The sequence below is a fragment of the Ursus americanus genome, chromosome 20, assembly GCF_024610735.1.
Source record: "Ursus americanus isolate L20-20 chromosome 20, mUrsAme1.1.p, whole genome shotgun sequence".
Taxonomy (NCBI): domain Eukaryota; kingdom Metazoa; phylum Chordata; class Mammalia; order Carnivora; family Ursidae; genus Ursus; species Ursus americanus.
The window spans coordinates 45,215,464-45,240,820 of NC_142146.1; the positions used below are offsets into that span (position 1 = coordinate 45,215,464).

Genomic DNA, 25,357 nt, shown 5'->3' on the forward strand with positions numbered 1-25,357 from the left:
TTGTATGTCCTGAAAATAAAACGTTTCCTTTCAGCATTGTATTCTGCTTGGAAAACAAAAATTTTAAAACTTGTTTTATATAGCTTCTTATTTTGCTTTGTTTTACACAGCTGTATTTTGTAGGGGACTCTTCGAATAATACAGTTAGTTTGGACTAGGGTGAGATCTTAATCTTCAATCTGAAGATGATCATGTTTTGCAGATAAAAAAAAAGAACTTAGGTTAAGTTATATGTCTAGGTCATACAGTTGTAGAATTAATATTTTCATTAAAGTATGGTGTACCTATCCTGTAAGTGTATCAAAAATTATTTGAAATTATCAAATAGGCTACCATATCTATTTCTAACTTTATCCTTAACCCTCCGGGTTAGTCAGTCCCTCCCTTAAACACATACACGTCCTGTCTTTTGAATGATATTCTAATTGTTTCTGATATGGTATTCCATGACTTTGATCATATTCTATAAACTTAAATTTTGTAAAACAGTAATTGCAATCGTTAGTAGTTTGGAAGGAAATACAACAAACTAATAACAATTGTCCTGGATCCTATAAACTTTTTATTTTTTTCAGTTGCTATAATAACTCTACATAACTTGGGAATTAGGGGAATAATTTCTAATTTCTTTAGTGTAGGATATCCATCTTTAGTAGTCATTCGGCCTCATGATCCCTCAAAGGGGATCATGAACTCTGTGAAATACTGGATGGAACATAATGTATGTTCAGTTTTTGGTGAAAGTTTCAGAGCATTTGTCAGATTTTCAAAAGCAGTTGAATAACATTGCTAATGAATGTATCTAAGAGATACAAGATGTAATGTATTAACAAGAGATAAGCCTTGTTATATACCCAATTATATGACATAGGAAAGAAATTTTTAATGAGTACACTGATTCTGTAACTCTTAGAATTTTATCCAAGGCTAGTTTATTATAAATGATTATTAGACTGATGGAACAGATGAGAACTTACCCACTTTTAGTTTAGTAATTTCATACTGTCAGTCTCTGTGCTCAAATGTTGATTGGATTTCTCCACAGAGTAGTCTTATTTTTGCTACCTAGTGGTTACTGTGTGTCACACACTATGCTATGTATTTGGGCATGTTATTTAATTTTCACAACAGCTGTATTATATAGATATTATCAGTACCCTCAGTTTACAGAGAAGGAAATTGAAAGCTTAGAGAGATTAGATAACTTGCTCAGGTCACAATGCCATTTAGTGGTGGAGCTGGGATTCAGATCTAGCTTTCTAACTGGAACCATGGCTCTCAGTTGTATGCTGGTATGCGAGAGTAACCCTGGGGAACTTACAGGATAAGGGAGAATTTTATATTGAGTGAAGATGTGAATATATAAATTTGATTTCCTTTGAACTTAAGTAGCAATGGGTCATCCTTTATTATAAAACCATCTTTTAAAGCACCTGTCAAAAAAATAAATTTGGTGAATTTCTTATAATTTAAAATGAAGTATTTATTACATTGGAAAACACCTTCTACTGAAATTTAATGCTGTGATTATAAGCAAATATATATGTGTTAGGAAAGTTTTAGTACTTACTAGAATAGTATTGTGCCAAGTGTAACCATTAAGGAATTCACCCCTTAATATTTAAGATTTATAGATAGCAGACATTCGGGGGAAGCAATTTAAAAATCTGCTTTGAGCTGCAGATGTTTATTGGAGTAGGGGAATGAATCACATGTAAAACCTCCTAGTAAGTGTTATGTCAGTTTCCCATTGCCCTTAATTGTGAATAATTCTATAAAGATACGTTTTCTATGTTTACTTTTAAAAAATGTATGCAACAAAATTTATATTTTAGTTACATAGATTTTTTTAATTGAGTACTTGCTTTGTGTAAAATCTTTTCTAATTTTTAAGTGTTTATAATAAAGTTCCTGTGTCTAAATAGGACTTAAAGTTAAATCCACAGTAATAGTGCTGCTTAAAACAAAAACAAGTAAAACTTTAAGAATTTGTTTACTCTCTCTCAGTTTAGTTGAAATAGTCTGCCTTATTAAGCATAAACTTAATTTCTTCAAGACCATGGTTTAAAGTGTACAACAACATGATAGGTCATCAGAACATGAAAATACTATCTTAAAAGTCTTTTTTTTTTAGAAAAGACATTTGTACCCCAGCTTCTTTATTAGTAACATATTTGCCTTTTCAAAACTAAAACTTTGGAATGTTTGGGAAATAGAATAAACAATTACACCTAATCCAAGTTTTTAACACAGTGACTGTCTTCAGTGTTTGTATATTCCCTTCCAGACTTTGAGTACATATGCATGGATATTAACAATTGCAATCACAGTTAAATAGTTTTTAAATGGTTTCCAGTGTTTCAAATATTTTTCTGATTTGTACTATGACTGACATGTCATAGGTTTTAAATTTTGGACTGATAATTTTGATATCTAGAACACCATCCCTTCCAGTTTTTCATTCTACCTCTCATTTCTTCCCAGTCGCCTGGCAGTCTTTTCCTTTCTGTTTGTTCTTTTAAGTATTACTGGTGTCCTCAGGATGCTGTTGAGATCCTCTTCTCACATTCTTCATCATGCTAGAACATGTAGATGGTTCTAAGTGTCATCTGTATGCTGTAGGAAGCCAAAAATCTATATGCTTTAGATGCTCAAACTTGTTACCTAGGCATCTCTCCTTGACATTCAAACTTCTCTTATCTCCCATAGCCAGTTAATTTCAAAGTACTGCCATGTCTACTGTGAGTTTTTCTTAAGCCTATCCATCTCTTTCATCACTATTCAGGGCACAATCCTTTCTTACATGGAAATGCAAAACCTTCTAACTGGTCTTCGTTATTTGAGTTTTCTAACATGGCTAACTGTATGTGCTGTTCCTTTTACTTAGAACATTTTATGTGTGTCTGTCCTTTTAGATTCTCCACCCAACTGTGGCACTTCCTTTACTAAACATTCTTTTCTGACCCTTGATCTTGATTATATTTCCCCAAAGCACCCTCTAAAGTCTTGCCTTATCTTAGCATTTATCACACCTCTAACTTACCTATCTCCTACACTCAACTGTATACTCATAAATTCTAGTGTATGGTTTATTCAATGATGTGTCCACATAATGAGCATCTGATAAATGTTTAAATACATTAAAATCCCCCTAGAATGTGGCATCATAAAATTTAGTAACTGGAAAGAATGTTAGAAATTATCTATACAGTTAAGAGACAAGAATCAAATGTAGAAACCATATCACCTCACTCCTAAGTTAGTGTTCCCTGTATATTTCATGATATTTAGATTTTGACCACTATGCCTTACTAATACAGATTATATCATTAATAAGTTAAATGTTTAATATGTGCCAGACACTAATGCATTATCTCACTGAATACTCTTGTCTGGTCTTATTATTAGTGTTTGGAGAGGATAAGTAAGTTGTGTCAAGTTATATTATAAAAGTGATAGAGTTGGGATTCAAACCTGGGTGTGACTCCAGAGCCAAAGCCTTTTTATTTGATAATCACCTATGAGTTTATTTTCTGAGTCTCGAATTATAAATCTGAGTTGGAAGGGAATTTAGTAGTCATTTATTCCAACTGTTTGTCTCATATTTGTCTCATGTCTAAAACATAGCTTCTCAGTTGTTGTCTAGCCTTTGAACACCTCCAGTGATGTTTATCTTGGCATCCTGTGCTGCTTTTTTTTTTTTTTTTTTACATTGTATGTTTAAACCTTTTATAAATTCTTTCTGTACAACAGAGAATCTAAAAGTGGAGCAGAAAAATCAGATGATTGCCATCACTGAAAGCATTAGGAAGGAGATTAGGTTCATGTAAAAATATAAGCTGCTTTGCATATTCTGTCAACGTTCAACTGAGAACATTCTCTAGTTCAGTGGTTTCATAGCAGCCATAATCAAGAATATGGGTTACAGTTCATGGCCAAAAGTCATTGGTGTTAATATAAATGTAGTTCTAAAGTTCTTTTTCAAAAATGGATAAGGAGACGTTGCTTAATATCTTAGAGATCACAAGGATGTTTTTTCCACCATAAGTATTGACTCTAGTGGTGATGCAAGGATTTCACAGGACTCCTGTATACTGCTGTGATCCAGCAATGTGTAAAAAGAATAAAGTACTGTACATCTGGATTTCTTCAGATTCCTAGATCTAGTTCACTTAGAACTTTCACTTGTCTATGAGACATGCTTAAAGGCATGGCCATATGAATTGTCTTCTTTATCTAACCTAACTACACTAGTAAGACTTTGGCCTCCTCTTTCCACCTTCAAGATAGCTGTTGGGTTTTTTCACTTCTTTTCTTTGGATTCGATTCTCATCGTCTATGGAGAATGATATCAGGCAATTGAGAGAACCCACAGATAAATTATGTATGATTATATAATTAAGCCTTTCACTGGGTTCACAAAATTATTTTCCCTAAATCCATGATTCTAATGTAAAAAGATCTTAGTCAAGGTTTTTATCCAAAAGATAAGAGTTTTTAAAGTCCACTTTATTTTCCACAAGGTCTTCTATGAGTTTTGTCTTTACCATGATCTGTATATGAATCTGCTAAGTTTCACTGGTGTAATTTTGTCAAAAGTAACCTGAAAGTCTATGGAACTCTAGCCATTCTATTCCTCAAACTTAAACCGTTTTTCTATTTACTTACTTCAGTTGACAGTTGTGTAGAAACTATTACACTTTCTTCCTCTTCAGTGAGTAACAACCAGATGCAAGGAATATCACAGGAAAAGGTTTATTGGCTTTTTATTTAAACTGTCTTTGTCAAGGAGAAAAAATTTCTCAGGAGGCTTGCCCATTTTACCTGCCCTTTTCATTAGTTTCTAATAGTTAAATAGCTGGATAATTTCTTAGTTCTTTCTCCTGGCATGATTAGCCCCACATAACATAAGCTTATGTGCTTATGCTAACTTACAAAATATAATTAGATAACATATTAAATACTATTTTATTCTATCTTTTTCTTCAATTAAATGTTTAATATCAATTTTATGCAAAGTGTTATAATTAGTAGACCCTCTGGATGAACACAGTTCCTCCCTTTGTGGTTTAACTCAGGGTGAAGAACATTAAATAGAGACAACAAAAACATTTATGGAAGAATCAAGAAAGGAAGAGAGCAAAGAGAGTGTAGGTGAAGCATTCCATTTCAGGTGGCAGTCTTAGCTCCAGAATCTAAGTGATTTATCAAATTTCAGGTCACGTTAGACTGGAATTCATCATAAATGATTTTATACACATTGAGGTGTACAAATGATTGCAAAGTTCTGTCATTTACTATATCTATGTTACAGTATTGTTATTACCTAGAAGAATTTGAGGACTTGGATCTACAATGAAATGAGAAAAAGTTAGCTGTTAAAAACTTTACAACTGTGAAAATCTACCTATTTGAGTATAGTTCTGCTTCAGTGAAAAAACCTTTTTATAACCCTTTAGCTTTTATGGTAGTGCTACATTATACTTTCCTTCATTGTCTATACCAGAATCTCTTTTTGAATTAAGTAATTCTAAAGCAGTGATTCTCAACTAGAATAATGTGTAGTGTAGAACCAAAGCAGTACTTGTCCCACTCTTGATTTGTTTTTAGTAATATTTAATTGTTGAAATTTCATATAACACTAAAGGAAGGCTTGGGAGATATTTAAACACTTTTTTTTTTTTATTTTTATGTTGAAATAAATTCAGTAATATATCAGTGGACTTTGGAAAATTTTTCCACAGTAAATTAAGACTTTTTATTCTAAATAATCATTAATGTTCAATCCACAGGAATGCTGTGCTTAATAAATATTGATGTAAGTTTAAATCTCAAGTCAAACAATTTTTGGAGCATATATTTCGTGACTGCCTTAACATTTGACTAATTTAATACAAAGGAATCAAGTAAATTTAAGGCATAACTAGGATTATTTCATTCTTTGGTTGAGGTGTAAATACAAAGACTGTTTCTTAATACTAATTATAATTGATTTTTATTTGTACATCACTGCTTCATTTGCAATCTGAGATACATTGGGATAGCAAGCCTTACATATGCGGTGTCAGTCCAAATTGATCCAAACAATAAAAGGAACTAATTATTTGTTTTTAGTGTTTATTATTATCAAAAATCTCATAATCGTCACAGCAATCCTTTAGAGTAGGTACAACTATGATCCCATTTTACAGACAATGAAACTGGTTTTAGTATGTTAGCTTGCTATGATCATCCCACTAGTAAGTAGTGGAGTTGGAATTTAAAACAAGCTTGTCTAATTCTGAAGCTTATGCTTTTTTGTTTTGTTTTGTTTTGGTTTAAGATAGTGTGAGCTGGAGGGAGAGGGAGGACAGGGAGAGAGAGAATCTTAAGCAGATTCCACGCCCAGCATGGGCTCCAGGCTCAATCTCATGACCCTGAGATAATGACATGAGCGGAAATCAAGAGTCCACCCTCTTTTGAAACAGTTCCTTGGTAATCTTCCTTTTTATTTATTACTATCCCTGGACTTTGGAGACAGATTAGGAAGAGACATAAGATAACAAAGACTAGTTAATCACCTAGGAACAGAAGCTAGGTTTTGGTCAGATAATCCTAAGGGCTAGCCTGATATAATTTTACTTTGTCAAATATGTTGTCCATACAACTACTTACGCTTTTTTCTATAAAGTTATTATGAATAACATCTCTGTACCTTTAAGAATTGGGCATAAGTGAAAAGGTAAGCTTTAGATGAACAAAATTGTTTCTGTGCTCTGCACTGGTATTTGGCATTTGGTATTTAAGGGGATTGTCTCATTTTCACTCATTTGGTTAGGCCCCATTGTGGAAATGGGATTGAAAGGATTTTTTCAAGAACTGTTTAGTTGAAAAAAAAAAGTATACAGAATGCTGGAGATAGAAGAGGCAAATGTGAGGCCATTCCGTGAAAGAAATAATTAGCTTTCCCAAGAAGGGTAGTTTCTTCCTGAGCCCATCTTTCATTAACTCTTCATGTGTTAGTGTTCTCCATTGCTTTGGCCCCATTTGTCTTCTTCCTATTTAAGCAAGCTCATCTCTCACAGTTTTGCTTTACCTACTGCATTCCAACAGCTCTCAAATCTAGACTTCTAGGGCAGAGATTACTCTTGAGTTCTAGATACCTATTTCCAGCAACCTTCTTTCTATATTTCTCCACTAGAATCTATATCCCAGATGTCTCAAAATTCAGCAGTCCCAAGAAAAACTTAAATTTCTCATTTTTTTCACCTTTATTCTTAGGTTCCTCTTCTACTCATTCCTTACCCCCTACCCCCTAAAATCTAGCCACCTTCCTGTGACACATAAACCATCTCTCCACTTGTCATTACTCCAAGCTAAAAAAAACTCCAGCCATCCTTGGTATTTTCTTTGTTACAGGTGAGTCCCTTTTCCTTTATCATCCGTCTGATCTCTCATAGATTCTCTGCTTCAGTTGTAAAAACTATTTCATTTTTCCTTGCTTAATGCCTGTGACCAAGCATTGTGCAGTGTCCTAATACTCCTTGCTTGCTTAGGTAATTCTTTTTTTTTTTTTAAGACCCATATTGAATGTTACTATCTTTCCTCCTCACCAACCTCCATTCCCACCACACATACATGCCCAAAAAAAGCCCACATTCAAGGGTCACACTAAGTTCCATAAAAGTCTTTAAAACTGATGAAGGAAAAAAGCCCAGCAAGAGTAACTTGCCTCAGGGCACAGCAAATCTGAGGTGAGGCCAAGCTGCAACATGTATTTGTTAATTCCATATCCAGTGGTCTTCTCACTGATGGACATCATCTAACCTATGTTCTTCCAACCAGTGTTCATTGAACGTTGAGCATTGTGCAGAGGAGACAGATGAGAATTTATCATTTTTTATAAGAAGTGTCATAGAAAGATAAATGTTACTGAGATTTGGCTATATAGGAAATTAGAGGCAAAGTTTGTTCAGGGTGTCTGCCCTATGGCCTCCAGAGGAATTTGGATTACCTAGATGTATGAATTAGATATTAGGCAGCAAGAAGATATGGTAAGTTTAATTTGACTAAAAATGAGGAATGAGATTAAGTACTATTTCCCCAGTTACTTGTTTCGAGTTTAGTTAAAATGCTAGCATTACCCATGTCCATTAGATACCAAGGACTGCTTTGGGAAAAGTCAGTTTTGCCATTAGGCGTGGGAAATGGCTTTGGAGATGATCTAGTACAGCTAACTTATGTTATAGCTGGAGAAGAGGCCCCAGAGGCAAAGGTATTAAGTGATATATTTAGGACTCAAATTCCAGCTATACAATTTGTGAATCCAGGCTTCTATAGCATTCTTTAGTAGGTGGCTGCTGGCCCCATGGTAGATTTTGTGTAGCACGTAGAGTTTTGTCTGGTAGGAGATAGATGCAGCTATTAAAACACAGCCTATGATAGATACGTGATTAGAGCTATAAGGGTAGTGTGGGGCATGACTTACTATTCTACTGGAAGGGTAGGAAAACTAGCCTTTACAGAAAAGAAAATATTTGAGCTGAAACCTATGAAAGAATGGTAGAATTTCCACAGAAATATTTAGAGAATGAGAAACAGTATGAGCGAAGAGAGTGAGAATAAATTACGCAGAGTCTCAAGGAGTTTAGGGTATCCAGTTTAAAAGTTGAGCAGGCATTTGGAATGGGAGGGAATAATGTAAACGTTGGCATTAGAAATAAATTAGTAAGCTAGTTCTGATTTTTTTCCCTTTGACCAATTTTTATGTCATTGCTGAAGAATTCTGAATTACTTTTAGAAATGCTAGGTGGATTTAAAAAAAGAGATATGTTAGGTGGATTTAGCTATATAAAAAGGTTGTTCTTATGATAGGCCCACTGCCTGGGTGAAGTTAATTCAATGCTTGTTTTTGGTGTCTGAAATGAAATGCAAATCTTAAGAGTATTAAGTTTTTGTTTTGATTTCCCTTGATGTTCTTTTCTATCATGTTCTTTCTCCAGTTTTGTTCATTTTCACATACTTACACCATGAAAATTTCTTTAGGTGATGAAAGTGCTATTATTTCTTCATAGTCAAAAGGAAGGAATGCTATTACTAACCTTTTAAAGGAGAATTGATCTTTACTACAAAATGACTGTTAAACTTAGTCCCTTCCCTGGAAGGCCTTTTGTTAATCTTTATCCTTTTCTTAACACAGCCGAGGTAATTTGAACTCTTCTGTGTTTTTAATGTCCTCATTCATATTAAGAATTTTTATTGAGTTTTTCTATTTAAATTTTCTATCTTTCTATGAAAGATGGTCCTTTAAGCCAGTACTGAAAAACATAAACCTTTTGCTAGATTTAAGATATATTTTAATTGTTAATTCTAACTAAATAATATTGTTAATATTATTTAGAAGTTGGTTAACCATCGGCTTCTATTCCAGAAGACTAAAAGAAGGGTTTTAGAATATCTAGAATGAATATATAGGATTACATCCACTTTATTCTCTTTCGGTATAGTTACATTATTTTTGTAAGGTATTCTGAGCTACAACATCAGTTGGCAACATTTGAAATCCTTTCTAATCTCTCTCCCCTTTTTTACTCTTAGGTGCTGTTAGTGTACATCTCAGTCTAGGTAATGTCAGTCATACACTGTTTTCCCAGTCCCCAGGAAGTAATTTAAAGTAATAAGGACTGTATTTCAAATTTTTAATTTGGGCTTAAGCCCCTTGATACACATCCTTCACTTCACTCAGTAATGAATTATGCTATCATCAAATAACCTATTGCTGCTGTGTAAGTAGTACAATGCAGTCTTTTTCAGGAGAGCCTGCTCTAAATGTAAGCACTCCAACATTCGGGAAAATGCCACTTTCCTCCTACCCCTTTCTCACACCCTTTCTTATTTCAGTCCTGACTCAAAGGAAGAAAATAACTTTTTCATCCTGTCAAACCTTGCCTAATGTTAGTCTAATAAAAAATAACTAGCTAGTGCATAGACTCATCTGTCTTCAAGTAGATATGATTTTTTTTACATTTAAATATGTAACTTGAAATAGTATTAAACTTTTTTAGTTTATTTGGAATATTTGGATTGTAATGGTAAAATTGCTGTGCATATTTCACTTTTGTGTTATTCTCCACAGTTTTTCAAGACTAAATTTTTATATCTTCCATCTTGAGTGTTTTAATAAAAAGAATTTTAGTTTGGCTAGTTTTTAAATTGTTTCCTTAGAGTGACTCTATGAGGAAAAAACTATCAGAATTTTACTGCCTAATACTAAAATAACTCTCTCAAGATATTCTCACTTGGAAATGTAAAGAGATCTAGAAAAAGAAGGTAATGTTAATATCAATCTTATCTATACCTTCTCTGGAGTGCATTTTTAATGTAACATTTTTATTGTATAGTTATGTAGCCTATTATATCAAAGATGTTTATCACAGACTTTTATTTTTTTCTTACCAGAATCATTTTGAACAGAAATAGCTATATTAGGAATTATAAACATTATTTACATGATATTTTTAAGTGATTATAATTCACCCAAAGCCAAAGAAATAAATTCACAAATATCACTTATATTGTTATTTTGAATGTTAAACGAGGTACTGATCTTCTAGAATGAAGTAGTTCCTAAGGAAAATGGAGTTGTTGGCTCCTCTTCCCTCCTTTCTTTTCTTTTTCCTTTCTGCCATTTGTTCATGTCTTGAGTTCACACTGTACAGGGTAGTAACTCTTGTGAGGCTTGGAATGTGGTTGGTTTTTTGTTTTTGTTTTTGTTTTTGTTTTTCAGTATTCTCCAAAGTGCAATGAAAGTATTCTATCTCTGTCCCCCATCTGCCTGCCTTCCCAGACAATCACTTTCTTAGTTTGTAGGTGTGTATTCTTCCAGTTTCTTTATGCATATGCAAGCAAATACTGTATCTATATCTCTGTCACCCTCACACAGTGATAATATACATACATCTGCACCTTTACTTTTAAAGATCTCCAGGGTGCATTTTTCCCATCTCAGTACCCAGAAAAGCATCTTTGTGTGGGGTCTTTTATAAATGGATAGTATTCAGTTGAATAAATGGCTATACCATGGTTTATTATCAGGTCCCTGTTGATTATTAGAAATCTTGCTGTTTTAAACAGTGCTATACTGAGTGGTAGCATTGTAAATATATTATTTCCCATGTATGTAGACGTATAGGATAAATTCCCACATGTAGGATTGCTGACTCAAAGAGTAATAAATAAGAGTGAGAGAGAATGTATGTGTGTGTAAAACTGTGATATAACCAAATTGCTCTGTGTAAGTTACACCAGTATACAGTTTAAATCAGCACTATGTGAGAAGGCCCATTTCCCACAGCCTTACTAACAGTGTATTAAATTTTAGTATGTTTGTCAGTCTGTTTAGGGAAATGGTATTACATTATAGTTTTAATCTGTATTTTTATTATGAATGAGATCCTGGGTTTTTTTCATGTCTTACAGATTATCCAAGTGAAATCTACCCATTTTTCTAATTGGGGTTCTAGTCTTAGTAGATTTCTAGAAGTACTTTATGTTTTAGTGAAATTATTGAAGGAGTTTTTTATTTTTCTATATTTTGAGGCATCTAGTTAAGCTTCTCCAAAGTATTACAGAAACTCTTCCTAAGTGGACTTTTTAAAAGACCATTAATACAGATGATATGGTTGACTCTGGACAAAAGGGGTCTGAGGTAGGAGAGGGACTTTGTACTAATTGTATACCTTTTTATGTGTACTCTGAATTTATTTTTTACCGCATGCAAGTGTCCTTTTTAACTTTTATTTTGAAATAATTATTGATTCATAAGAAGTTGCCAAAAAAAAAAAAAAAAGTATAGGGAGTCCTCACCCAGTCCTGTGTGTCCTATCCCCTAGCCCTTCCTGCAGTGGTAACATCTTACATGGCTGTAGGGAAAGGTCCAAAACCAGGAAATTTACATTGGTATAATCCACCGCATGTATCCTTTTTTACTCTTTAAATATTCATTTCTGGCCAGGAGTTTTAGCTTAAATTAATTAGATGAATGTAAAATATGCTAAGGACATAATTGGTTTCTGTAGATGCTAAAAACAAATACCAATCTTTATGTAAATATTTAACTGGGTTTTTAATTGTTTCTTGGTTAACAGCTTTTTTTTTTTTTCCACCATTGTAAGACTGGTTACTTGAGAAAATAGTAACAGTTTTGTGAGTAGCCATTTACCTGCTTGCTTATCACGAGTAATAGAGTTTATCATTCACAAAAATCACGTTATTAAAATTTTTCATGGGGCTCTTTGTTAATTTAATCATGAAATTAAACAGATTTTTTGTTTTTACATAGAGAACTTATGATCAGTAATTAGAATACATAAAAATTGTTTTAGTTCTTAGTTTGTTGTTAACTTTGATAGTTTTATTACAAGCTAAACACAGAAGTTTGCATTTGGCCATAGAATAAGTTTACCTGAATTGTATCTCTTCTGCCTCTTTTAGAAGGAGAACTGTTATTTGCTCTTAAATGTCAAGCTGTAAATATTTTTAAAATTCCTCTTACAGAAGAGTGATGTATTTTTTTCTGTTTAACTTTTATCGGCCTGCTGAGCTGTACATTCATTAAATTTATTTTTTTGCCATCAGTGACTTAATAGTTTCTTTCTAAAAAACAAAATATGTATTTCTTAGGAAAAAGGCCAAATGTAGGGGTGCCTGGGACGCTCAGTTGGTTGAGCATCCAACTCTTGATTTCGGCTCAGGTCATGATTTCAGGGTTGTGGGATCAAGCCCCATTGTTGGGCTCTGCACTGGGCATGGAGTCTACTTGAGATTCTCTCTCCCCCCCCCTTACCACCACCACCACCACCACCCCCCGTTCTCTTTAAAATTAATAAGTAAATCTTTATAAAGAAAAGAGGCCAAATGTTACCCAGGTTAGAATTAATCCATAGAATTTTTTGGCAGGGGAGGGGGTAATGAAGGTTGTACATTATTTACTAGAAACAGTATGTGATTCCTGAAGACTGGCCTCTAAGAAAAATTGTAGCTTCTTTTTTTGGAAAGATTGTAGCTTCTACTTGTGAGTTTATGAAGAATCATTTTTACCTTGCTTCGGTAAGGGGGCTTGAACAAATAAGTATATCAGATTTGCCAGCTCAATCAAAGAAGTTCTTATTATAAAAGATTTGATTTTACAATTGGGGGAATTCCTGTAGTGGATTTTTAATTGTGATTGTGACTCAACACAGAAAATTAGAAGGGTCTTTTAGGAAAAGAAGGTAATTTTTTAAATATTCTGCATATAGATACATATAATTGTAAATTATCTTCAGCTTTCTTACCAAAAGAACATTTTAGTTCTTAGCAAATAGGTAAACTATACCTGTCTAAAGATCACAGAGCCTTTTCCAAGAAGTTACCTCCCTTGTTCTCAGAGCTCAACTTCTTCTAGGAATGTGCTAGATAAAATAAATGGCATATTATGCACATAATTTAGTTTTTGATCCATGCTTATGGTTTCACAAATGATATTTGGTACACAATTAAAGCAGTCTTCATAATATACATAAGTCTGCATTTCTCTTAAGTTGTTACAGATAGTTCCTTATTGCTTTCACACAGTCTTACTGGCAAGGTAGAAGAAGCAGGTGTTTTGACATTAAGTCTAGGTTTCAATTCTGTCTCTAGCATTGTGTCTGAGTAAGTTACTTCGCTTCAGTTTCCTCAGCTGTAAGATGAGATTGTTTCTCAAGCTTGCAGTAAGGACTCACTAAAGTAGTGTGTACCTGTAAAAGTGGGCAGTCATTTAAGTGTTCTTTTCCTCTACCTTGTTGCTTTGTTAATTAGCATTTGTGTTGAGGAGAGAACAAAGTAGTCAAAGTGTAAGAGAAGAAATTTGCTCTGTTTTTATTTTAAACAAGTAGCCATGATGTCTCTGTCCACATTAATGAAGATTAAAAAAAATTGATTTCTTATGAAGAGGTTTGTTTGTTTGTTTGTTTGTTTGTTTTTAAGTGAAATCAAGTTAGCCTATCCTCACCTTCATGGATTTTCATTTTTAGAGAGAAAAGACTGGAGATGTTTTGTACAAAGTCCCTGAGCTGAGAGCATGAATGAAACAGTTAGCCTTTTTAAGAAAGATGAAAATGCAGGGAATTTATGAAGCCAGAGGTTCATATCTGGCCTCTTCTCAGTGAGGTTGCCAAGTGATACTATTGAGATAGGAGGAGTTCTAGGAAGAAAAACTATGGTGTGGGGAGCCCGCTGTGATGAATTTTAAAATGAACAGCACTGAAAGCCAAGCTATCTTGCTGTACCTTTGATATATTGAGTTTTATTTTTCCTGTGAATGTGATTGTAATTTACTTTATTTAAACACTAAATTCAGAGATGCCTGGCTGGCTCCGTCAGTGGTGTGTGTGACTCTTGATTTCAGGGTTGTGAGTTCAAGCCCTACGATGGGTGTAGAGATTGCTTTAAAAAAAAATAATATCTTAAAAAAAGAACACTAAATTCAAGCTCATTGGTTCTTTGGGAGTCTGTAATTCTAGTAAAAAAAAATCATCATATGAAAGGTAATGCAATAGCTATCTATGCTTGTTGACTTTTCCCCCCCACAGTTCTGTATTTCTGTCCGTTTACTCCATCCCCACAATTTTTAATTCATCTAGTAAATACTAATCATGGTATGTTTTTATTCTAAAAGAGTGACCCATATCAAACAGAATGTTTCTTTTTACAAATTATCCCTTGCCTTATAGTTTCCCAGAATAGTTACAAAGTCTTAGGAGCTTAAGTTCAGAAACTGGTTAACCATCAAGTTAATGCAATAGTAAAAAAGAAAACAAGGCATAAAACTTTAACATTAGGTCAAGGAAGCAAGTGAAAATTTTTCATTCTGCTTCAGTTGATCGTTAATAGTGTGAAGCCCAAACCACCATGTTGACTTTGAACACAATAGAAAACAACTTGTTACCTTCATTGAAATAATATTCTTAAACGATGTTCAAGGATCCTGAAATAGAATACCCTCTTATTTGCTTATTTAAGACTACCATATTGATGGGGCGCCTGGGTGGTGCAGTCGTTAAGCATCTGCCTTTGGCTCAGAGCGTGATCCCAGCGTTCTGGGATCGAGCCCCACATCAGCCTCCTCTGCTAGGAGCCTGCTTCTTCCTCTCCCACTCCCCCTGCTTGTGTTTCCCCCTCTCTCTGGCTGTCTCTGTCAAATAAATAAATAAAATCTTAAAAAAGAAAAAGACTACCATATTGAAATCTTTATTATAAATTGCTTTTCTCAGTCTTTAATTTCTATCAGTCAGCTGGAGGAGTTATTAAAATAGATTTCCAGGGTCCCACCTCAAGAGTATGTAATTCAGTAGGCCTGGGGTGGACCCAAATGTTTACATTTCTAACAAGTTCCCAGGTAATGCTGATACTGCTGGTCCAATGCCATACTTTGAGAACTGTGAATTTTTTCAAACTCAAAATATTCTAATGGCTTTCTAATATAAACCAGTAATTATTTCAAATCTAATTGCTGTCATATTGATTCTTTCAGACGCTTTCAATATGCTTTTGAGCTCTTATGTGCCAAGCACAGTGTTCACTTCTTCACAGAGGTAGAGATAAGGAACCTCTCTCTCAAGGAACTCAGTCTGATAGAGTTAACAGTGGTAGTCTTATTTAAACTCATTTAATCGTCACAGGAGTTTTATGAATTGGGGTATATAACCCTTATTTTAGATGAAAAACCTGAGGTCTAGAAAGGTTAAATAATTTTCCAGAATTCACACTGTGAGTATATATGGAGGAGCTGGAATTTGCTATTCTGCTTTCCTGGTTATGCAGCATAAAAAGTTAGTGAAGATTAGTGAACCACAGGAGAGATGGAATGACTGGTTCTACTTTAGGAAATCAGAAGGCATTACAGAAGATGTGGCACTGGAGCATCTTAAGGAACAAGTAAAAGATAGCCAGATGAATTGGAACCATGAGCATTTGCAGCTGAAGGAGCAGTTCTGTAAAGCCATGGAAACCTGAGAGAATCTCTGTTTCACAGACTGTAAATAGTTAATGTAAGACACACAATAATGTAATAACACAATAGGCCAGCTGGAGTATGAGAAGAAAGGAGACCATAGAAGGCAGGGGTCAAAGTCTCATGAAGGGTAAAAACTTCTGTATTCTGGGTTAAGAAGTTTTTAAAATAGAATTAAGTTTTTTTAATTCTTATAGCTTTCATCTTTGTAAGCCATTGGTTCTCCAAGTATGGTCTGTCAGGTGACAGAATCAGGATCACCTGGAAACGTGTTAGAAATGCCAATTCCTGGGCCCCCCTCCCCAGACCTTCTAAATCAGAAACTGAGGTTAAACCCAGCCATCTGTTTTTAGAAGACCTCTAGATGACTGGTGCATGCTGAAGTTTGAGAACCACTGCTTATAGGTTATACAGAATTGTTTAAAAACAGCCTTCAAAATAGCCAGAAATCGCTGTAGTGACAGTAATTATATCTGACTGATTTAACTGTTTAAGTAAAATGCTTAACAAAATTGGGTTATTAACACTTTTTAAGGGACACATATCTTCAGTATGATCCATTTATACTTTGCAAACCTATTCCTTCATTGCTATAAAAGAGTTCTGAGTCAGGATTAGAGTTTATTATATTAGCAGAGAATAGGAATGCTAATTATTGTTCCTTAGGCTAAGGGAATGGTTTGGAAACTTACTAATATTATTTTAATCACCAAAGAAAAGTAATAAACGCTTTTTAAGGGTTAGGGGTTTATTTTTTGTTTTGTTTGCTTATTAATACATAAAACTGGTGTTAAAAGTTAACATTTTAGGTGTTCTGTTTAAAACAGATGTGTTCAAAGAATTGAACGTATTTACATCAAGAAATGACTAAAACTAATTCACTTTTTCCTTTTTGACATAGAAATAAAAAATATTGAGATTATAATCTAGAATGGTCAGACAAACTCTAATCTAAATGCCTGGCACTGTCCTTTTTGCAAATTACAGCCAATATTTGGTGAACATATCCACATGGTGTCTGAACTGAACTTTACACCAAAGCCTTATGGTTTATATAGTTGTTCTATAGTTTATAGTTACATATAGCCATACTTTGTTTTGCACAGCTCTACAAGCATTTAAAGCCTAACATATATAAGATTTATTAACGATCTATATATCCTTTCTAGTTATTATATGTATGTAAAACCTGTTTTCATCTTAGAAATAGCAGGAGCAAGAAGTAAAGGCATATGCTATAATTAATGTGACTAATGCTCAGACAAACAAGCTTGTGTCTTCTGCATATTGGTTCAAGGATTTAGAAGTAGGAAGTCCACTGAGGCATTGAGCCCTTCATTTTACACACGAGGAAAACGGTCTAGGGAAATTAAATACTTGATTTGCTGATGGTCACACAGGTAGTGAGTAGCAGAACTAGGATTATAACCAGATCTACTTAGATTACAGTATAAAAGGCACCACTACATAAGACAGGATATTCCTGTACCTCAGTATGATACCAGTCTGAGGGCCCACATCATCTAAAATAGAATAGTCTTCAAATATATTAACATCTAAATTTTCTTAGATAGGATATACTTTATATGAAGAGTATTTTGCAAAGTTTTGTATCAAAATTATTTAAAGACCTCTTTTGTATTGATAAATTAGATTAAAATTCTCAGGTTTGTCTTTACAAGAAAGTCTAATAACTGTTCTTCAAAACTTACAAAAATACCAAGAAAAGGATATAGATATTCACTATTCTTACTATTTAAGAGGACAATTATTGAACCTTCTGTTATTATCATACAAAGGCTAAGATGATAGTTGAATTTGGGATATACTTACTAGCTAGACTACTTCCAAATATTGCCAGGAAAAACTGCTCTAAACCACATACCTTTGTAGGTGATTTTTGCCAGCTAGTAACCTACAATGAAAATATGTAGATTTGCCAGAATGTTGAGATTGGTGTTAACCAACCCTGGAAGTATCATTTGCCCAATGCCCTTTAGAAGCTGGTTCTAGAAATTTTTAAACCAGAAGTAAAATCTATAGAAGGAAGGTCATCATCTGAATTTTAATGCAGTAAGTGACCACTGGAATTTCCACATGAAAGTCAGTTAGAGTATATAATTGGTAAATGAAGAAGTTTAAAAGATGGGAAGAGTGTACTGATCATTCAAAAGGTATCTTTTTAAAAGTTCACAGAGTTAAGAGCTCCTGAATAGAATTGGGAGTTGCTTTTAAAGTAGCATATGTATGTCATGGGGAAATTCGAAATGTTGAAACTACAAAGGATTTTTAGAAATCTTCTATTTACTGAGATCCCTCCTTTTCAAAATGAGAGCTTTGAGTACTGAAATTATGAGAATAGACTTAATCTATTTTAAGTTACTATTTTTGGTTTTGAGTAAAACAAATGTTTTTAATTATTTTAAGAGTTGAAAAGGTTACATTTTTAGAATAATTTAATAAAATATTCTAATTTTTTCCAGTGCATCTGGGGGAGGTGGTGTAGCCATTGACAACAAAATAGAACAAGCAATGGTAAGTAAAAATTTATAGTTCTCTCATTTCATAGGTTGTTGGTTGTAGGAAGCAGTGGGTTTTTATCAATTCTAAAAAAAGAGACACCTAATTTATTTAAAACAAGATAACCAAAGTATATTTTTTGATAATCAGATTTAGTTGAAGATGCTAGAACATTGAGAATTTTTAGTCTGGAAATACCAGTGGAGTTAATATTTCCCCCCATTTGAACATCTCACATTTCATGCATTACCATTGTTAAATCCAGGGCCATTTTGAGCGGCATACAAAATCAGAATGCAATATATGCCTTCAAATATTTCAGCATCAAAAATGGTTTATAGACAAAGAGTATTAAAATGAAAACTTTAGCTGGAAGCCTTCATTTTTATAAACGCTGTTTGAGTCAGCTCTAATAAATAGAACTTGTTGAGTCTGTTTCTGATTTCTGCTATTACTATCAGTTTTTTTGTTCCCTTAAAGATGTTCTGTTCATACTATATAAAATATTTTGATGAAGCTTATTAAAACTATGGACTATAAATAAGGACCATTAGTCTCAAAACTATTTTTCTTTAAGGTTTTAAAGTTCGTCACTTTATCTCTTAAAGAAATGCTATAACTAGTTTAATATCAGTTTAATATCCTTTGTTCTCTTGGTCTAAACTCTAAGCATGTGATTTTAAACTTTTTTTTTTAATTCTAAGCTTATAATTGACAATTTAAGGAACCTAGTATTTTTGGAAATCACTCCAAACTTTGAAAAGAAATCCTGGGCTTGCTGCCTAGTTGGAAACTGGAATTTTTTCCACCCTTACCTCCCATAGGGCCAGTCAAGATACAGTAGAAACATTAAAAGCAAGAGCAGGAAAACTAATATAAAAATGCCTTGTGTTTAATAAGGCACCAGATAGGCCAGAACCAAATAGCAACATCTTTCTCTTTCACTCTTTTTGACATTGCTAATTTTGTTTTTCACAGGATCTGGTGAAAAGCCATTTGATGTATGCAGTAAGAGAAGAAGTGGAAGTTCTAAAGGAACAAATAAAAGAATTAGTTGAAAGAAACTCTTTACTTGAACGAGAAAATGCACTGTTAAAATCTCTTTCAAACAATGATCAGTTATCCCAACTCCCAGCCCAACAGGCCAATCCTGGTAGCACTTCTCAACAGCAAGCAGTGATAGCACAGCCTCCGCAGCCAGCGCAACCTCCACAGCAGCCGAATGTCTCCTCAGCATAAAGCTTTCTTGCCTCATTAAGAAAAAAACTGAAAGCAATCTATCCTTGTGTGCCACTGGTATTCTTTCCACTTTATACGAAAGCAAGTAGCCATGCTTCGGTTGTGTGTTTGGCCTTTTCAGTATTAGACAATCATTCTACAGGAGCTTTTCCTCCCTTTTGAGATGTCATGCAGCGCTGTTGATGTCCAGTTTTATGTCATCAGTACACAAGGAGAATAATAGGTGGGGTTTATTAAAGCAAGCAAAGTCTGCATTCTACCTGGTGCGCATGAGGTGGGGTCTTTTAAGAGCTTTGGTGGCTCTCCCGTTTTTCCTATTACCCATGGATTTACCTTGAGCCTTCCTATCACATTATAAATAACAGTTCATCTAAAGAGCCACTTTTCTTTCAATATCAGTAACATTTGCCTACGTAAGTTTTCATTTATTTGTGTTTTATTTATTACAGGGCTGCTATTTTCATAATGTACATGAACAATGTCACAGAACTTTTTTAATTTTTTTGAATAATTATAAGTATCAGTAAAGGATTTGAAAGACAGGATTGCATTTAATAGATAAAACGTTTAGGCAATAATTGAACAAAAGAATCCTGGCATATTTCTAACACTAATGGCAATTTACCTTCGGTATTTATTTTCAGTAGTAAAGACCCAGCTTGAATGTAAATTTTGTATAGTGTAAGTATGAAGAACATAGTGCAACTGTACAGGTAGTCACCAGTTATTGTGATATAATAAATAATTGGGCTATTTTGATGAAGAAAACTTTGTTCATTTGTTTCTACTTTCTAATAGAGAAATTGCCACGATTCCTCTGCTTTTTGACATTTCGTATGACTTTTCTTTTTTCGGGTGGGAATAAAAAGCTGTGAAATTGTTCAACCTACTTTGTAACCAAAGAAGCAAAGCTGTGTAATGGAGTTTTTTTTATAATGCACATTCTTTATGTATTTTTATTTAGTGTTTTCTTGGTCACAATTTTCTTTGCTGTCTAGCATGATCTGCATGACCTATAATCTTTGAACCACTTTCGTACCTCATGTTTTTATCCAGCACTCTTATTGTAATATGTACTAGTCTGTGAACAATGTCAAATAAAAAAGAACGAACAGGTAGTATGGTGGAGCTGAGCTAGTGTACTATACACTAGTTGTAAAAAAAAAAAAAAAAAAAAAAAATGAAGTGAGCCATCTTTTGTTCATTTAAAATGGTGTTTTGAATTTCGTATGCAGAAAACGTTTTGTTACATTGCAGATTTTAATGTATTTAATAAATGCAACATGCAGATTAAGTGCAGTGTATACTGAGTATTTAAATTAAAATGTACATTTCATAAATACAGTTTCAAGAGAAAGCATCATTTTGTGTATACTAACACATTAAGTGTATGTCAGAAATTGATGTATAAATATATATTTTAACACATTTTCTGAAATTAAACTGCAGTTTTGTTGAAATATTTGGCTCTATATGTGTTCAAAATTTAATTTGATTAGATTTGTATTTTCACGGTTCAAGATATTCCTTAAATGAAAATCTATGTTATTAATGACTTAATGATAGTTCTTAAATTTTCAAAGTAAAATAATTTAAAGAATGCAAGAATGGTGAGCAATATTTGTACTCAAGATTCATATTATGTCAGTGACATTTAAGTAAAATCCTTGTCTACCAAAACTTTTACTTGAATTCAGAAAGGTGCCTGTAGAAAATTAACATGCTTTGTATCTATAGCCAGCTAGCTTAATCAGGAGTTAATGAGAACCAATAGTTAGCTCTCCGTGTTGTTAAAGAGGATAAATAAGTGTTCTTTATTTAAAATTTCATTAGATTTAGCCACAGACTAAATGCATAAAATTGGGGTGTATGTGGGATCATGAAATATTTTATATTCCAGTTGTGCTGGAAGATATATTGAATATAAACAAAATTTTAATATTAATGAATAACATTAGAAGTAACTAAGGAAGTAATGACATATGCTTGAAGAAGCAGTCCTACAGATGTGGAGTGAGATTTTAAGTAGAATCATCCACAGATGAGTTAGAAAATGGAACTTCCATGTTGGAATGTTAACCAGAAGGCTCACCAGGTATGGCCCTCAAATACAAACAGTGTGATATTTAATACAGGCAAAGAAAAACTAGTATAGGAAAGGTTGGGATTTTCAAAATACAAATTTTGGTTCTCGGGATAGAAAAACACTATAAATACAAAAGCAATCACAAAGGAAATGATTGATATGTTAATTTTAAATGGTAATTAAAAGCAATTATTACTACTTCTACATTTTTAAAAAAACCACCACAACAGAAAATATGGGTAGTTCACAGAAGAAGTAAATGGCAGTTTCTCAAGTTTCAGCCTCTAGTAACCTAAGAAGTGCAAATTAATATTTAACAAATTATCATTTGTCTTTTAAATAGCAGGACCCAATGTAGAAAAGGTGAGCTTTCTTGTGTACTTCTAGAAAGTAATTTGACAATATGTATCAAGAGCCTTAAGTATTAATAAACTCAGTTTAATAATATAAGAAGATAACTCATGGTGCAGTGTTCAAAAAAATACAAAATTACAGTGCTTGTCCTTTGCTCTCCCATCTGCCTCCCCTTCCCTGTAGATCTCCCTCCCCAGTATCTACCCCAAAAACAGCTGTGAAGGAAGACTTTACATCCAAACCTACTCTCATGAGGCATGCCCCCACCCTAAAGTCAGGGACAGACTTAAAAGGTGGGAAAGCTTATTGTTTTTCAGAATCAGATACACTGTTTTGGGAACAACATCAGACATTCCCCCAAGTGATTAGTTTGTTTAGGAACGTAAGTAAATTTAAGTTTGACCTCAAGAGATTTAAGGTGTCTTGTTCCACAAAATTGGAATATTATATTGAGATGCCAATTTGGGGGCACAGTCTTATAGGAATGCCATCTATAATTTTCTCAGTGCAATGCCCATAGACCAAGGTACGACATAAGTTTTCTGTTGATTTGATTTAGCCAACCAGAAAATCATAGGTGGAAATTTTGTTTCTGGTAATGGCAGTGTGTCTGCAATACAAACCTAACTTTCCCCAAAGAAAATTAATTTCAGGTAGTTAATGATGAGATTTTATACCTTGCTACACCCCCTCCCAAAAAAGGGCTATGAGGTATTAAGTATGCAGTTACTTTAACTCGCTGTATTTTCAAAATAACGATATTTCCAATTCTGTTACATTGTGAGTTAAGTAGAAGTATTAAGACAGAATGCTTTACCATCAAGTCCGCAGAGATGGGTAATCATAACTGCTTTTATGCACAAAGAATTGTCACAGGTCAGAGGTTGTGCTGTTTCTCCAAGTTCCAAACTCAAGTCACTCATAGACCTTTTTAAAAAGAGCGAGGGGAAGTCCTTAGAACTAGAGTAGCAAAAATACCTGTTCGTGGAAACTTATCTCTGTGGAACCAGATATAAAAATCAGTTTATTTTGGAATAAATTTTCAAGATGACCCGAAGTCACCAGTGTTTTTTTAAAGGAGGCTCAGTGGCAGGCATTTTGTGACATGACTCAATTCTCTTCAATAATTTTGCTAAAAGGACAGAGCCCAGCTCTAAATATTCACAGTTTGAGGGCATAGACAAACCAACATGTACAATGTGATAATAAAAACAGTCAAGGATGGTTTTGTCAAGGAAGGTTCCCTCAAAGAGGTGACACCTGGTAAGAAAAAATGCTCAAAAGCTTAGAGGAGAGCGTAAACAAAGCTCTTTGGAGAGCCACAGAATTGTTTCCCAGTAGACAGGCAGGCAGACTGACTCATCCACCTTAGTAGGCTGGCATCTAGAGCAAAAATAATTTATTGAATGATTTTAGGCAGTGGGATTGTGATCAGATAAGCATTTTAGAAAAATTGATCATTCTAGTTATCAATGATGGGAAGTAGATTGGTAAGCTGAAACTGGAAGTGGAGAAATAATTCAGGAGAGACAATAATCCAGAAATGAATAGGCAAAGTTACAAAACGATAAATAGGCAGATTTGTGATGCTCATTAGGAAGTTTGCCTTGGATCTTTCTATACTATTCCCAATGTCAGGTGCCTATTTTTTCTGCTTACAAAGAAAGATCTGGGAACCCCAAGTCTTACAAAGTTTTAGTCAAAACTTTTCCAACAGCCATATACCTCTGTGAAATGAAAGTGTTTGTTTAGAGGAATTTCACGAATTTAAACAAAAGGGTAAGGGGAATGGAGGAGCCCTGGCTATCACATTCATGCTTCTATAAATTCGGCCCTATAGGTAAACCAAATTTAATCTTTTTATGGTGACTAGGATTAAAGCGGCCCAGAAGCATGAGTCCAAAGCCTGTCTTTCAGGGCTATCTCTCCCCAAAAAGGACAATACAGGTTCTGGCCCCACTGAAGATACTGAAACCCAAGTCAAAATAGGTTTTGCTGCCTTCAACTTTTCTTCATTCTTTGATACAGTTCAATTCAGGAAGGCTTCTTTCTTCCCCAGAAGTCCGCTGCCTAAACAAAACTAAACCTTTTCTCCCACCTCCTCCTGCCTCAAACCTAGTAACTCATGTTTCTATTTTCTAGCAATACTAATGATTTATTGTTTAGTGACATATATTTGCTCCCTATTTTCCCCTTTTCAACATTCTAGGATGCATCCCTATTACGTGTATTTCTTTGCCAAGTCGCAGAATTTCTATAGCAAGATCTGTTCTTTGAATGTATGTATTCCTTTGTCAATGGAGACTATTACTGTACAAGTGCTATTTAATGATTTCCTTAGTGGGCTACAGTTGGTATAACATGCTATGTTCACAGATGAAAAATGCTAAGTGAGGCACTATACAAAGCAAGTTAAAGGTCATAGACCTCTTTTTAAAAAAAAACAGAATCATCATAAATAAAAGTAAGATAGTCTTTCAAGATTGGTAATAGTGAAGTATGAAGTTGGTATTTTGCACTGATACAGTCCACTTGGTCATAAAATTTGTTCAACATACTTAGTGAATTAGCTTTATTATTTCTTCTTCTAACCGGAGAAACTGATAGGCAATTTTGAGAAATTTTCCATGATCTGATGTCCTGGATTGAGCTACAAAACAGAGCATCTGAATCTATACTATAGATTAAGACTGCCCACAGAAGCCAAAGTTATCCCTTTGAAAGAGGGAAGGAAAAGCTGTGCTAACTTAGATCATAAAAATAACTGAATCTTAAAACAAGGCAAATGCCACACTTCTATTTTCCCCCCAAAAAAGTTTTTACCTTTTTATCTTTCTCTATAACAACTGGAAAGTATCCTTGCCCACTGCAATCCAACTGTTTTCCAGATCACAGTTCTTATCATCATTTCACAGGCAAGCAGCGCATCTATAGATAGATCATACCTGAGGACGTCCATGGACAGCAAGGGAATATTTTTCGCAGTTGGCATGAAATAATATCAGGTCAGTGTCTTATTCTAGTGTTTCTACTAAAATACATAATATATAATTTAATCAGGTGTCTGATGGACAGAATAAATAAATATGTGTAACTTTGTAAATCCCCTAAAGGTTTTGTTTTTGAGAAGTTTGGGTTTTATTTTT

At 33.9% G+C, this 25,357-nt stretch overlaps 1 protein-coding gene across 3 annotated transcripts in view; it reads left to right on the forward strand.

Moving 5' to 3' along the window:
* The window catches only part of TSC22D2 (TSC22 domain family member 2), a 49,498-nt gene extending 28,267 nt beyond the window's left edge, over positions 1 to 21,231 (forward strand). For 2 of the 3 annotated variants that reach the window (XM_045812768.2, XM_045812777.2), the window contains 2 exons: positions 18,496 to 18,547; positions 19,511 to 21,231. In XM_045812768.2, the coding sequence (XP_045668724.1) occupies positions 18,496 to 18,547; positions 19,511 to 19,771 (313 nt within the window). In that variant the 3' untranslated portion in view covers positions 19,772 to 21,231. Of the gene's footprint in view, positions 1 to 18,495; positions 18,548 to 19,510 lie in introns of those variants that run through there. The other variant, XR_006782461.2, reaches the window with a different exon arrangement.
* Positions 21,232 to 25,357: the final 4,126 nt, after the last annotated feature.